This window comes from Ruditapes philippinarum, unplaced genomic scaffold (genome assembly GCF_026571515.1).
Source record: "Ruditapes philippinarum isolate M1 unplaced genomic scaffold, ASM2657151v2 ctg420_1_1_1_1, whole genome shotgun sequence".
NCBI classification, from domain to species: domain Eukaryota; kingdom Metazoa; phylum Mollusca; class Bivalvia; order Venerida; family Veneridae; genus Ruditapes; species Ruditapes philippinarum.
In genome coordinates this window covers 222,070-239,487 of record NW_026867374.1, presented here as the reverse complement: position 1 = coordinate 239,487, position 17,418 = coordinate 222,070, and the positions used below count along the sequence as shown (strand labels likewise).

General features: G+C 33.6%; 1 protein-coding gene across 1 annotated transcript in view; it reads left to right on the top strand.

Annotated features, from left to right (window-relative positions):
• The first annotated feature begins 706 nt into the window (after positions 1-706).
• LOC132735854 (LIM domain transcription factor LMO4-like) overlaps positions 707-17,418 on the top strand; it is a 37,751-nt gene continuing 21,039 nt past the window's right edge. The window contains exons 1-2 of the mRNA XM_060722870.1: positions 707-1,484; positions 7,795-8,062. Of these exons, the coding sequence (XP_060578853.1) occupies positions 1,445-1,484; positions 7,795-8,062 (308 nt within the window). The 5' untranslated portion in view covers positions 707-1,444. The remainder of the gene's footprint in view (positions 1,485-7,794; positions 8,063-17,418) is intronic.

Genomic DNA, 17,418 nt, shown 5'->3' with positions numbered 1-17,418 from the left:
CGTTCGCGGCATTTGATCTCTCTATAACTAATATTGCACAAGTTGAGAATGTTTAGATATTATGACACTGTGTGGCCCGGAGAGAGTTCTGCCGTCAAAATCCAAGTGGCGCTCGAATGTGGTGCATATGAACTTGAAAATTTTGAAGGTTGTACATTAAGTACTGTAAGAAATTAGATTGTTTGTGCGCTATCGTTGATCATTTTAGATCGTTATTAAAGATATGAATCAAAGCTCGCTGCATCATGTCGTTTTTGATCATCGTTAGGTGCGGTTGCATGGCGCCATATGGGTTTTAATTACGTCTTATTAACATCGCTTTAGCTTATTCAATAGATATTTAATTAAGTCTTTATTAGTTTTCTTTGCTATCATGTTTAATCATAATTAGCACACATTCTAACTTGAATGAGCAAGCATGATGTGTACATAAACCCGGGACTGTAAATTATATATAGAGTCCATTAGCTATCGCATAGGTCGATCTTTAACCAGCTGTTAATTCTCAGTGTTTAGTTAAATTAGGTCTCCCCGATTATATCGATGTTAACACAAGATAGTCCCTATTTAAACATGTTTTATACATCTCGCCAGGTGTCCTTCCAAATATGTGGGCTCCATTCCGCCCTTTTTTTAAAGAAAAAAATATTAAATATCGCCGTATTTGTTTTCTTAAACGCAGTCCGACCGTATTTATGATTTATTTGCATACCGCGTTGTAAACATAATTAAATTACTTTCCATTTTGTGAAGAAGTTAATTTACTGATACACAAATTCATAAATGCTTTGCTCGCTGATAAAGTAGGAAATTCGATTAAACCAGCTGTGAGTTTAATTAAAATATGTTAAAAGTAATTAGATCCATGAAATAGAGTGGTATAGTCGGGGAATGACCAAGTTGTGGATTTCTATTGGATGAATATTGGGAGTTCCGTTCAGATATGGACTATTCTAATTATAGACTGGGTGAGTTTTTGAAAAGTTTCATGTATTGGAATATGTTCGCAGGCTCTCGCATTTAGTTAGCAGACGCCTATGTGACAAGCTACGCGGTGTTTTTGTTTTATACAATTTCAGGTGCATTTCGTTAAGTGCCTTCTATTTCGTCGTGTTTTATTGCATCAAATGACAAAATGTGAAACGTATTAACAGTATCGTATATCGTACTTTATTGTCAGTAGTTAATCATTCTTAAAACGATCGGCGTTCTTTATTGACGAATACTGGCTATTAATTCAAAACAAACACAGTGAAAATTGCATGAAAATTGCTCTATACACAGGATACCAGTTGTTTTGTATATGAAGTGTAACAAAAAAATTGAAAATATTTTGATTCCGCGGCAGACGACAGGAGTTTTAACCATACAGTAGCAGACGATAGGGATTTTATTGTTAAGCAGACGACAGGATATTCATCATCGTTGGGTGTTTCAACAACACATGGACCCGGCTCGTGCGGGGCTCGAAGCTATGACAAGTGGTTAGTGTCAATCTTTTACATCTTTTTATCTGTAATGTATTAAATAAATGTACATGTATTAAATAAATGTATATGTATTAAGTGAATGTACATGTATTCTGTAGGAATTCTGGAAGCTACAGTTATCAAACAGAAACTCTTCTCTTGAATAAGTTGTATCTAGAATAATACTAGCGTTTCATGTTATAAAATAAAGTTCACATATTCTGCACGTGTGATTCTTAACAGCTTAGGCACAAATATTGCACGTTATCCGTGGTGCTTACATAATGTTAATGTATTTCGGTGTTTTATCTACCCGTTTGATTGCTATTTGGAGATTACGATATTAAAATATGTCGATATAATGTACCTGAAAAAACCATCATGGCCTAATTACAGCTTTTTTTTCATAGCATAACATTGTAATTATGTTATCAGATATTTCAGGGTTCGTTTTAGTTTAAAGACCTACTTAGGTACAAGATCTAGACAAACTACTGTACTTAGCTGGTAACTTTCTGGTCAATTAAGATGGGGCTGGAATATTTATCTATGTGACACATTGGATACAATGTTACATTTTGGCACACCAGTTGGCTTCACTAATACATGTATACTTAAGGGGTCCTGACTCTACACGAATAAGTCTGTTTATTTATATAATGACTGCATTTGATTTCCTTTTCATAAAGGATAAGGCTAATATGCCAAATTCCTATCGTAAGTAATGCCAGAATATATAGCGATCGCGATGGGTCTTTAACTTACATAGCGATCTATCATACATTAAGACACAGTTTTACTTCCTGTGTTTGAATTATACAGCCCAACCTCTGCACAGCGGCCCACTGTATAATAATCCCTCTGCCTTATTACATCATCAATATCATTTCTTAACCAAGTAAGATTTCAACCTGTCTTAAGCAACAACCTCTCTTCAACAACCAAAATTTATTGCCTCTTACAGGATATCGGTGTGCAAGAGTTATAAGAGAATGCTCGATCATCATAATATTACTAAAACACGAATTGAACATTACTATACAGTCGTGTATAAATCAGCCATCTTGTATTTTATCTTACCATGTGATCATGTAGACATATTTTACTTTGTATGAATACAATATGAAATACAGATACATCAATAGATTAACAACTTTATAATGAGGGTGTCTCTTATATCGTCAGGCGATACGGGGATATTGTTTTCATATTACAAAACCTCGTCACATCAGGTATATACCTTTTATATTAATACGCTAGCATTTGATTGGTTAATACGGAGTGAGTATAATTTTCATATTGACCGATCTCGTTATTTCGAACCAAGCTTCAGATATTTAAGTAATGTTAACATACATTTAAATTCTAAGTTATTAAGATAATGTATATAATCAGTGGTATACCGTGATTTTTACCATGACCTAAGTTTAGAAAAGTATCCACTATATTTTAATAGAATTGCAGTCATTGGATAGGGCGGGGTATAGAGGGGGCGGGGGGGGGGGGGTGGAGAACTGAGTTCTCACCTTTCGCCTGTACCTGCACTACCAGGTCCATTCGTTGGTTAAGTTAAACTGCTAGGAGATACTAGTATATCCCAATCTCAGAGCAGAGAATTTTAGCGCGATTTTGATTTTTTCACAGTTCCCGAAGGGCGGGGCCTTCCTTGGTGTTTGGAAACCAAAAGTTATCGCTACTCCCTGGTGAATGGGAATCATATTGTAACATATCTGACACTGCTATCTCAATGAATTCCTCCTCTTCCTTTAGTTTTATTCAATATTCAAAAACTTTTTCTATTCATATGATCTCCCCCAATCAGAGTTTATACTTTAAATTCGTAGCCTATTTACTCTTTGCATTCGTTTGACTTTCTTATTCAAAGTTGGATATGAAATTCAATGCATAAATAACCGATAGAAATCTTTATATAAACACAGGAAATTATGTTTTCTAATATTATTCATTGATCAATGAAATTTTGATTATTTTAAACATCCTCAAATGCCAAAATTTTACCAAAGTGCATGCGGAAAGATTGTAAAGAATGCATGAATTTTGCGTGAGTGACATTTTGCATTTTAGCTAATATTTAGCCTATTTTGCTTCAACATACTATCGTTATATCGCGATTAAAAATATCTTGAAGCTTAGTTTGCTCTCCACACAATGTTGAACTTTATAAAAAGAAGAAACATTACCTTCCTTTCGCAAACTGTCCAATCTCATATGTGTAAATTATCGTTAAAAGTAATCTGTCATGAAAATAAGCAATTTTCGCTGACGTCATTATGACGTCAATAACGTTCGATTTTGTTATGCGTGACGTGTTATTGCAATATTAAATGTTAAGTGATTAACAGCTTTTAAAAAGCTAAGTTGTTGAATACGTAACGTTTAACCAATTGCGTCATTGAATGAAAATTTGCTTTATTAGTGAGAAAAAGTATTCGGTACAAAAGAATATTATTAAAAATGATTTTTAATCCTACATTTTCAAAAGTAGACATAATAGACGTTTCGTTTTCCCCGTTCTTGGAATAATCTATGTAACCTCTGCTGCTCTGGCATGTACACACGATATCAGTTCCTTGCGAAAGTAAAAGCAACTATTACTGTACTGGTAAACGGCTTAACAACTTACCCAGGCTCCCTGTAAGCTTCCAACACCATCACCAAATTCTTGTAGCATATTTGAGAGAGTGAAAACAATATTGAACGACAAGGTGTGATTTAAGTATGCTATAGGGTGAAATAATGAGTTTTAGTAAGAAAAGACACTTCTCGTTATCAACATTCATTATTTGAAATATTTTAATAATGTATTGTCATACACATATAGACCTTTTGGATATATGCTGTTTCAAATGTCCTCTCAAAAAGACAGAAAGAAATGTTTTATTTTCTTATTATAATGCAGTTTAGACGTAAACAAGAATTTTTTACTTCTTCTGTATCGAAATTACTTGATAGTTTTACACGAACGCTGCAAGGCCGTCCATTAAAATATTGAAACTCAAGTTAAGTGCCGCTAGGATTTCCGATGTCACCGTTTACTAATTAACAAATTGATGAATATTATGCAGCCCCTGAGATGCAAGTTTTTAGACATTACTGTCAATAAAATCTCCCCAACGCAGAGTTGTCCATTACTGAGTTTAAAATCCCCTGATGAAAATAGACCTTTAATTGACTGAAAACTTTATTCTCGTTGAGTGATTGTTCTATTATGCTCTATTATGATTCATACAATTGATCGACTTTACTAAAATGCATGCATTAGCGCAAATTGAAATAATGGAATTAAAGTCGAAGCGTTATCGTAATATAAGTGACAAAGCCGGGAAAATACATTATAGGTATTATAAGCGAAAATGCTTTTTACGCAATTATCGCAAAGTGCCACCAAGGCTTGAAACAAAGCTTTTCGTATATTGAAACGTTTTTGTGGAAAATGAGCGCAAATGTGATTGCTGGTAGATCGTTATTGGGGCTGATAGACTATCTAATGTATAGGTCTTAATGGATAACCTGTCACGAGGTACGATCTATACATAATACTTATGTTTGAAATAACATTGTTTGCTGTTTAATTTAGATAATGTCTTCATATAGTATATTGTATAGTGAATATACGAGCGTATTGTATACAGTTGATTGTTTTTAGAATTGAAATGAGATTATTTTTACATCTCTGAACAAAATGGACTTTTTTTAATCATCCGCGCTCCATTTTAAGTTGCGTTATAAGATAATAGTTGTGTGTTTTAATTGCATAATCCCAGTGGGATTCGAATCCATATAATCTAAAGACTGAAAAATGACGGAAGTAAATATCACAATATGTTTTAAGGATTGGTTAAACAATGGAGCGAAACAGTATCCATATGGCTGTACAATCCGGCACAGTAGTATCAGCTTGTGTTTACATACTAAATAAATAATTTAAAACAAAGAAAAACAAATACGCAACGTGTTTAATATGAACTGCGTCATGACAAAACCAACATAATGGGTTTGCGACCAGCATGGATCCAGACCAGCCTGCGAATCCGCGCAGTCTGATCAGGATCCATGCTGTTCGCTATCAGTTTCTCTACTTGTAATGGGATTGGTGAGCGAACAGCGTGGATCCTGATCAGACTGCGCGGATGCGCAGGCTGGTCTGGATCCATGCTGGTCGCAAACGCACTATGCTGGTTTTGTCGTGACACGGCTCATATGTAGAACATACTGTAACATAAACCATTGTTTCTTATTAGTTTCCCACATATGCTTGAACAGAATAATTTTGCGGTAACTTTTTAAGTAGGTTTAATAAATAAATAATAAGTAACTCAGGTCGACGACTTTGCTATTACTGTTTAACTTCACCACCGAGATTCGAATCCCGTTAGACTCGTTAAACCACTATGTGTGCAGAAATCTTACGCGAGTAGTTGATTCCACTTTTAAGTGGCCGCTTGTGCTTATAAAATATATAATATCGCAATATTGCCTACCTGAATTTTCTGGTGGGTAAAGATCGCCTTTTTGAAATAAAACCAACGGATTAACAAAGTGACAAAAGTATTAACATTTTTAAGCACATCCGATGTAAAGATATCTGTTATAATGTGTGTCTTTTGCGTTGAGTAGCCATAATATATATTCTCCATGTATATTCAATTATGTTTTACGTTTTAATTATGTTAAACTGGCAGCTACAATATGGTGTCCCAATACGCTATGATTAATGTCCTCAGTGAATGAAATTCGTTTGTCTTCTCCATTAATTGCCAGAATAAGCGCTTTAATTGAGATGGATGTAAGCGATTAACACCATCTGTTTCATACAGAAGATTGGAAATTTTGTCAAGGGAATACACATTTTTCACAATAAGACTAAAATTCTCTGTCGATTATTTTAGCAATATTGATATCCGAACAAACTGTCGCTATTATCCGCAATATCATCTTGCAATTTCTAAAACGTAATCAAGCCTGTATGTTTAGATATGGAAACATTTGCATTTATCGTAAGAGACTGAAGATAAACGTAAATCCACTGCTGTTGAGTGTAAATTATCGCACCTCCGAGTGGAGTTCGCTCTTCAGAGAGGAAGTTATAGTGAAATTGTGGTGTTTAATAGTTTAAATAACTGACAATTTTATAAATATTAGTTATATACTGTTTATTCATATTCGGATCTTAAGACGCCATACCAATTTTCACGGGAAGTTAAATAATACATTGTCTATTGATAACTTTGTCACATTGTCTACGGACAAATTTACCGAAGCGTTCCGATTGAGTTAATCCGAAAAAAGCATTAAAGGACAGGCGGAAGTCTTTACGGAAGATAATGGATTCGGATTTCAACAATCTTTACATTAGTGACTTGTTAAAAACCCTCTCTGTTGACACTAAGCGTAAATTAAGCGCAGTGTAAATATCTTAACATTATAGGAATAAAGAAAAGTCATTCATGTACGCGTTTTTAAGTTGTAATTGAATAATTACAGCATAAGGGGAAGCCGAGTGTGAATCTGGATTACCGGCGATCTTAATGTTTTCAGAAAGCAGTTCTCTCCGCAGACGTTACCTTTATGGTAGATAGTATGTAAATAGTCATAGGAAGAAGTTGATTTCCGACTTGACAGAAGTATATAGTAAAGATTGTTTTTCAAGTTTGACCAACGAGTGCGTGGTTTGCTAATAGTGCTAATAGATCTTTCTATAAAAAGCCGGCGAACAATGGATAATTTGACAGTCAGTGAATTATTGGAATAAAGTTCGTCATTTAAACGTAAATGTTACTTTCTTAATATTTCGACTTAATACTTTTATATACAACTTGTCTTGATAGTTTATCTTTCGTTTTCGCTTTTGTTTAAAGTAAATACAACATGTTGTGGGTAATCTGCAAAATGTTGCACACATATGAAAAAAAAGGTTGTCTAAATTGAGTATGTTCAGTTGAGTCAAATAATGGAAGTATTAAAACAAATTATTTGGATTCTTAAATGCTTGAAATGCGCTTTTGTAAATCATTTAACAGTTCGTCAAAGGGAACTTTGATATGTATATGTTATTAGTACAGTATGGAGATTTAATTACACGGGAAAGTATTATAAATTGTTTTGTATTTCATAGTAACATCAAAGAATCGGTTTGAAATTGATGAATCTAATATCCGTTTTCTTTCATATCTTTTCCATTTAAACTTCAGTTTATCATTTAAAACTGTTTGAAAAGTATCGTTTCAAACCGGTTACTTTCTTATTGCAGACGACAATTTCTTTAGAAGATTAATTGTTTACAGAAATTTGTAATTTTTTTCAGGATCTCGGGAAGTAGTTCATCATACAACAGGTGGAAACATGCATTCTGGGAGTCAATCAGCCAATCAAAACGGTCACATGGCACCTCATAGTGTTAAGTCATGTGCCGGATGTGGCGGTCGGATCAACGACCGGTTTCTACTGCACGCTGTGGATAGGTACTGGCATACCGGATGTTTGAAATGCTCCTGTTGTCAAGCACCACTGGCAGACTTCAATTCGTGTTTTACAAAAGCAGGCATGATACTGTGTAGGAATGATTACCTCAGGTGAGCCCATTTAGCGCTAAAATGCTTTTCTTTTTATTCTCAATAGCTTGTTTAACTTTTAGTATCATAACATAGTTTCCAAATAGTTACGTATTGACCACGTTTCTGAGCCATCCTTTGCTGCTTTTGCTGTTTAAATTTGGTGATTAGTACACATATAGTGATTTAGTATTTTGTATAAATTCAAAGTACCATTTCGTTAACATTGTGTGCAACCTTATTACAAACTACCACAGAAAGCCCTGCTTATAACGAACTTATCGGGACATTCAAAATCTGTTACTTACATCCGGAGTTCCTTGTAAATACATTCAGAGTTGTTTTTCCTATAGGTGATTAGCTATCTTATATGCCCTAAATTACAACATCATAAAAACACATGTTTGTCAATTGATGAAAATTTGTATTCACTTCTGAGGCTTATATGTGCCTTTATTTTGAAACAAAGAAGTATGTCGTGTTCAGTTTTTAACCCAATCCGATTCATCGGTTAAATATACATTACGTCGAGTTCTACTGAATTAATTTGTGGAAACATAGAATTAATTAGTTTGACTGTCACCCGAGCTCAGCCTGAAGACATATCTGAGACGGTGGCAAATTGTTTTCAACTTTTGCCATAATTGGCCATTCGATGTCAGCTCTTAGAATGAACCAATCAGAGTGTCCTTAACTTTTAGCGCTTAAAAGTAACCAATCAGGTTGTCCTTAACTTTTACGCTAAGAATGAACCAATCAGATTGTCCGTAACTTTTGGCGCTTAGAATTAATCAATAAGATTGGCATTTAGAATGAACTATTCATATTGTCTTTAAGTTTTGTTACTTAAAATTAGCCAGTCAGATTGTCCTTAAGTTTAGTCGCTTAGAATTAACCAATCAGATTGTCCTAAAGTTTTGTCGCTTAGAATTAACGAATCAGATCGGCCTTTACAATTTGCGCTTAAAATCAACAAAGCATATTGTTCTTTGCTATTGGCTAGTTTTTTCTCAGTGCCAATAATGAATCAGTCAGATGTAGATGAATTATACTGGTCTCTGAGTGTAGAGTAATCTAATTAAACCTTAAAATGTTTTCTAATAGACGAATATTGATTCTTATATGACCCTCAATAAACCCAAAGAATCAAAACTAAAAGCTGAAGATCTTCAAATGCTTTAAGCGAATACAATGAATGGTGGATTAAATTATACTAAGTGCCGATATAATGGTAAACACCGTTGGAGCTACTTTTCCTTTCAGTTAGTCAGATTCTTTCATATAAACACTATTATAGGTGTAATGGAAATAATAATTTAATACAAACATAATTAGCGTGGTCCAATTTATAGAGTGAAGCTCTCAATGACAGACTGTGTGTACATTTGATATTCACTTCTAATTACCTAGTGCGCTCTACATAAAAATGTAATTAACGGGGAGTTGCGAGGGAAATAAGAACATGTTGCTAATAAAAACATAAAGTAATTGGTTTCCAAATTACCCCGGAAAGTTTTAATTTTCCCTATCTAAATATATATCTACTTAATATTGGGAATTACTACAAAATTAACATCTGCATGAGGTTAAGTTGCTACTTTCACAAATGGTTTTTATTCTTTCTGATTTTTTTCTTAACCGAATAAACTTTGATAAAGAAATTTTAAGATAGGAGATTCGTGTATTTTCTCCTGTATGTTTTTACTAGATTTTTAAAAATCGTCGCTATTTTCAAGTTTTGTTCTTATAGCTTTGTTACAAAACTATGCATTTATATACATTGAATGACGAGAAACAGAAGTTTAGAAGTTTGTTGGGTTGGCTCTTTGTGCTCTGTGGGCCTTGCCTCTGTATGTCATGCGGTCTGTTCGATCATAAGTTGTGTCGATCTTCAGTTTTAAGGGCTTGAGTCCTCAGTGTCGTAACTTCTGTGGATAGTGAGTTTTGGGAGTCTCGAGTTCTAGTTACACATGTATCAGGGTCGTGATTTTGATCACAGATGAGACCATTTGATATTTACGGCTGATTTACACGGGAAGATATTATGTACTCATGTTACTCAAGCACGATTTCTTGGTATGTGAACATTATTAAGAGCATTATTGTATATATCCTGTTGAATCCGTTTAAATTAAGGATAACTTGACATTATATGTAAGCGAGTCGCCATATTGTTACTCTATGAAATAAAATTATGTCACAATGTAAAGCAGCTTATAAGAAATACGTATTTAGGAAGCTTCCGAGAGATTCCCGGGTTTATAACGATACTATCCGAAATTAGTCGGTTTTTACCGGTTAAACGGTTATTCCCCTTTTTTTCTCTACCTGGCAATTTAATTACGCCATTTGCAAATCCTGGCTTTCATATATACATTTACATTTACATTCATAATGAAGACAAAAATATGAATTATCTTTTCAATGATTATATCAACAGCTCTAGCTAAATTAAGATTACTTTAGAACGGATATTATGAATTTCAGATGTTATTTTCTTCTTGTCACAGGGAGAGGTGATTTATGTATGTAATTATTTGAATAAATAGGAAATGAGATAGTTGTGTCCTTGTCGGTGAAGATAGCATTTATATATATACATAATGATTATTAACAAGATCCGTGGTCTAAACAATTTTTATAATAAAAAATTGTTTGGTGTTAACTAATGATAATATATTAATTGCCTAGGTTTTGCTTTTAGAGGAAATAGACTTTAATCCGTTAACATTTCGAACATAACGCCTGTAGTCAGAGATCTAAATCTTAATCAAAACCACAAAATTAAGCTAAAGTCCGTAAGACAGATCTATGAATAAGAAAGAAATAAGTAAATAAAACAAGGCGCGTCTTACATAGATATATCTTTAACAGGTGCGTTTCAAATAATAAGATACAAAATTATTTCTAGAAATAAACCAGTTATGGCTTGAACGATATATGCCTTAAACCAAATATGCCAAGAAAACAGTTATTTATCAAGATATGCCTTAAACAAGGGGTTAGAGTGGATGACTTCTAATCCAGTTACCTCTCTGCCTAGGGTTCGATCCCCGGGAGATGCTTTGGTAGTTTAGCGCGGAGGAAGGTAGTCTAGTACTGGTGTTACTCTCCAGGAACGATGGCTAGGAAACTGGGACCGCCTATATGACTGAAATACTGTAAGGAAAAGGCGTAAAATGAAACAAACAAACAAACAAGACGTAAATTGAAATGGAAGCGGTGACCTAGTGGTCAATGTGATTGTCTCTTAACCAAGAGATCATGGGTTCGAGCCCTACTCGGTTCACGATCACGTTTCCTCATATATCACCAGTACTGGTTACTTATTTATAGGAAGCGGGCTCGTAAGTGATTAATATGAGTTGCAAGAACTTGTTTCGCATTCGAGTTTAAATAAATATGTTTATACCAATTGCAATGTTCATTGTATAGGGTTGTTTTTAAGAATCACAATTCCAAATTCAACGCTGGATAAGTCCGTTTCACAAAGTTTACCTACTGCAATTAATACATGTATCTGGCTTATCATGAACTTAATCGGCCATGACAGTTGCTTTCAATGTTTCAATTTATTAAAATTTACGGTAAAAATTAAAGATAATATACCTTTAACTGACTCTGTCTTTGAACAATACGTGCATTTTACCAGATGTATTAGGCAAGCGAATATAATTATTGTACACAGATTGCATGTTTGGGATAGAGAATTCAATTGATGATCAACTCGGAAGACTCTGTAATCATCGTGCAGATTACTAATCATGCCAGTTCGATATAAGACCCAATGTTTGAATTAGGCCTTTAATTATTAATAAAGCAATAACCGCGAACACGCAATCCCAGTGTAGTATTAATTGCTGAACACAGGTCGCGTACCCTCGCTAATTAAAATATCTTTCCTTTAACTCATGAAAATCGACAAAATTAATTACTTTCAGCAGACGGGGAGATAACTGTGTCCATAATATAAGCATCTCTTATTTGATGTGCTGGTGTTTTTTTTGCAAGAATTTTCGCGTAACGTAAACTAATTTATGTTGTAAAATCAAAGTTGGAAAGGTTTTCGCAGTTTTCTGCTTTATTCAGGTTATACTTGTAAAAGATAGATATAAGAAAAAACACGTATCTTCCAGAAACAAGAGAGAAAGTTTCTAATATAATTCTAAATGTTTAATTTTGAGAACGCTTAAGTCTTTTGAAATACCATTACAGAAAAAAAAGACATACTGTATTTACACGGGAAGTGACGTAACCTCTCATCCAATATTTACCATTTAATATTTACCAATACGGACAAAGACTGTCCTTGTTTGTTTGTTTTTCCCAAACCTGCTGGCGGCTGCACAGTTTACCTATGTATATAGTACAGACAATGGCCAGCTGGCACATCCGTGCTGCCTGATCCTGGTTTGCACTGATCCCTTTTCAGTGAGTAATGTTTGATCCTCTCACTCACCCAACCACCTGCCAAAAAGTGCTTTTGTTTAGACTGACGGACAAGTTCATTTAAGATTTTCATGGTGGAAAGGGTTGATATTTACTTTTAAAAAAAGATCATATGAACTATTTTATTGCTCGAGAGCCTTCATAATAATGTAATATTGTTTTTACAGACTAAAATCGTCAATTCTAGACAGTCATTATATCAATAATGATATATTATTAATTAAATAATATAATATTCCGACCTCGTATATTTATTAATTAAATGATACAATATTCCGACCTCGTATACTACGTGTAATACTGCTTATATTCTTTATTTATATTTCTAATATAACCTGTAGAAATACGTAATACAATACTACCGTCTATGTACTCCACACTAACACATATTAATTACAACATAGAAGAAAGGTTTTAATTATATTTTTGTAATATTATGACAATAGTCGTCTAGCATAAGGGATGCGCATTATTTTTTGTACAAAATAGTAACTTCACGCGTATTTAGCGCTACATTTCAACGATGGTTGAAAGTTAAGTGTAATGGGAACTAGGGGTGTGGATTGATGTGAAATGGGAACGAGAGGTGGGGATTGAGGTGTAATGGGAACGAGGGGTGAGGATTGAGGTGTTATGGGAAAGAGTGGTGATGATTGAGGTGTTATGGGAAAGAGGGGTGAGGATTGAGGTGTAATGGGAAAGAGGGGTGAGGATTGAGGTGTAATAAGAACTAAGTGTGAGGGTTGAGGTGTAATGAGAACGGAGGGTGAGGGTTGAAGCATTGTGAGGACGAGGGATGGAGGTTGAGGTGAAATGAAATCGAAGATGTTGTGTGTTTTGTGGATTTACTGTTTACTAGCTTCTAACTGATTCCAGTTGTTGTTAAACTGTAGATTTGTATACACATATATTAAGTATTTGTATTAGGCAAAATATGTTGCTTACATTTAAATTGAATTAATTTTATAGATATGCTTCCTGCTTATTGGGGAGGCATTGTCGTAATTCCTAATTTGTTCAAGTCAGTGTCATTTAAACCTTTAGACATTTTTTTAAAATATATTCATTATGATATATAACATATTCATGTGCGTAAGATTTGAACATAGTCCGGATTAAACTAAACACATGTTCATCTCTTTCTGTCAGAGTTAATTATAATAACTAGTTATAACATTTGGTTTGAAAAAATTCCCAACATATCGCTTTTGCCCTCGCAAAAGGGAGGTAATTAAATGAAAAATCAAGGAAGACAACTTCAGTGTCTAGCCACACATACTCATTTTCATTTCCAGTTGTAGGATATACAATTCTGAAAACTATGGAGTCGAGAGCTTTACATTTAAGTGTGAAACTTCCATTATTTAAGATAAATGGGGAAAAATGTGCTATATTTTCGTAAATGATCTAATTCAGAAAATGAGTCCAATCCATATTCCATAACACTCGCGTTACAAAGTCACTTCATGAATATTTTATGTTCACATTAACACTTCACATATACATAGGAATTATAATGTTTCATTTTATGATCTGCGCCTTTTATATATCTTTTACATAAACTTGAATGAAAATGAGCTATCCTTGTACACGACCTATACGTTTGTGTGTGGCTTTTTAACATTTCTTCCACTTGGTTAGCTGAACTATCATTTCAACAGATGTAGAACCGGTGAAATATGAGTTTAATAAAATCATAAATCTTATCTGAGTAATAAAAACAAACCATAAAACCATGCAGCCGTAAATCAACGTTTATAGGCGCTATCATATTTTTAATTAACTTGCTTTTATATATAATACAATGTTTTATACACGAACTTATGTTTCAGTAATATAGTATCAAGAATGCATAGTAATTATCTTTAAAATTATTCATGTCTACCATAAACAATTAACATTTATTTCTTTTCTTAATCCAATTTCATCATCATGCTAGATAAAATGTTGACGAAAGTACGACTTTAAAAGGCCCACTACAATATCATGATTTAAAGGCCCAATACGACATTATGACTTTAAAGGCCCACTACGACATCATGATTTAAAGGCCCAACACGACATTATGACTTAAAGTCGCAATACGACATTATGTATTTTATGTCCAAAACGACATTATAACTTTAAGGGCCCAATACGACATTATGATTTTAAAGGCCCAATTCAAATATTATAATTTTTAAAGCCAAAATACGATTAATGAATTTTTAAAAAACCCAATATCACATTGATTGATTTCAATCGACTAATACTTAAATATATGCGACAATATAAGTTTAATAAAAATTTGATTAATCTTAAAGGCCAAACAAACTTAATATTTTTTAAAAGGCCCAATAACTAAAGACAAAATTATGACTTTAAAGGGGATTAATAGCATGCATATACCATTATAAAGGCCCAATACGACATAATATCTTTTAAGGCCCATTGCGACATTATGGCTTAAGATGTCCAATGCGACATAATGACTTTAAAACGCCCATATGCGACAATATAATTTTAAATACCCAATGTGACATAATATCTTTAAAGACCCAAGGTGACATCAGTATGACTTTTAAGGCCCATACGTTCTAAACGAAAACAAAACTAAAAAAAGAAGACAATAGGTTATGAATTTCGTTGTAAGAGGAGATAATGTGTGCATGATACCAGTTTTATGTTTATGCTGTTCTTGTGACCTCGTCTTTTTTATTTGGTACGGAAAGTGACGATACTGTCCGAAATTTAACGACACTCGTCGGAATTTGAAGGAAAAAGTCGAAACGTTACAATTGATCCATGCATAATAGGGAAACGTATTTCCTTGTTAAGAAAATCTTGTTTCTGTCTTCAAACATAGCTTTTATAGACACTTCAGTTTTTGCTTTCCTTATTCTCCTTGCATTTATTTCTTATTCAAATTATGACGCTTTTTTGTGTGTACACAAGCGGCCACAAATAATTCTTCAGTAAATCATAAATTCTCGTATCTCTAGGTGATATAGTATCTAAACAGCTATCAGTCAAGGCCAGATAATGCTATATTACAATATTCTTATCCGTACTAAATATCTCAAGATATTAAATGTTTGATACACAAACCTTTCTACTTGTAACCCCGTGTGAGATTTTCCACATAGACCAATTTTAGGATCATAGATCGCCGGCCCCAGCATGCATTAAGAAAATAGTTTATAAAAACCCTTTTCCCAATTTAAAAATTTTTAATTTCATCAAAATTTTAGATGTTTAAAGAAATTTTCGTAGCACTAGGTCCTTTTTTAAAAAAGTAAAATTTTCTTTAAAAACATGTTTTGCTTTTTGATGGTGATAGTGTGGATGGTGATGATGATAATGATGGTTGTAGTGGTGGTAGTGAAGACGGCGATGATGATGATAATAAAGATAATGATTAAGGAGTTGGTGATGGTGATGATGTTGTGGATGATGATGATGATGATGATGGTGATGATGATGATGATGATGATGACTATGAAGATAATAAATACAATGGTTGCATTGGTGTTGTGAGGAAGATGATAATAACGATGATGTTGAAAATTAAGATGATGGTTGTAGTCTTGGTGGTGATGATGATGATGATGTTGTTTTTGTTGTTGTTGTTGTTGTTGATGATGATGATGATGATGATGATGATGATAAATATGGTGCTGTTTAAAATTAAGATTGTTGATGAAGTCTTGGTGGTGATGACGATGATGATAATAATGACATTGATGATAATTAAGATGATGATGGTAAAGATGATGATTAAAATGTTTTTGCGGACTGATGATGATAACACTGAAGAAAAAGATGATGAAGATGAGTGGTTAGCAGTTAATATTTTCAGCTCTTGAAATTGTGGTAGTGTTTTTATTTTGGATTGCGACGATAATGACTATGATGGTATTCGTTTAAAAACAAAACAATGATTGCATTTTAATAATAACTGGGGAAAAAATTTGGGGTTTTGAAAGTGTATATTTTAAAATCAGCCAGAAAATCTGCTGACAGTTAAGACATCATCCAATTATCCGTATTCTACGAGAAACGAACCGGTTTATCATCAATCCATTAGTGTTACATGAAATCTAATTTTCACAAATAAAAGGCGTGAGTGATACATCATAACTGCTAATTGCGCCTTTAAAGCAACATAAACCATCCGATTAACAATGCGTTCCTATAGAAAACTTCTGCATTGTTTATTTTCTATTTTCTACTCAGCTGATTTTTTTGTTGTTTGAGAGAATTGTTCGTAATTTGTTGTTACGTGATTATACTAGTAAGTTACTTTGTCTTTGTTAACTTCTAAGTAACGAAAAAACAACAAAAGCAAACGTTATAAGTCCTTATTTCTAGGGAACTATTTTTTCTCTACGCGAAGTATTATTTTTAGTCGGCACGTGTACTTTTCTTAGATTGATAAGAGAACAGATGCTGTATTCGGCAGAATATTTTCACTATGTCACTCAATTTGTCAGCTAATTATGATAAAGCTAGGTGTATCGTATTTCGTTCTTGTGGCAAAAGAAAAACCATCTTTCTTTGGCAAGTGCACTATTTTTTCTGGTGCACACGTGGGCGTGTTTGGTATCGTAGAAAATCTGACTTTCTTTCACCAAACTGTCAGATATCGAATTTGTTTTCTTCTAAATAGGTTTTTAATTTCTAAATCCGAAAATTTAATTGACTATAGTTAGAGCCTCTTTGTCCTACACTTGGCCACGAAGCCAGTTGACTTCTTAAAACGTAACCGCGTGACAGTGCAAACAATGATGCGAACCAGACAAATGGAAGGAGTATAGCGAGCAATGAAAGTATGAGAAGTGAAAGTGGTTAGCGTACAGGACAGTAAAAGAGAATTGTGACAATGTGGAGAGGATTAGAAACGACAGGACATTTAAAGAGAATGTAACAATGTGATAGGAATAACGAAC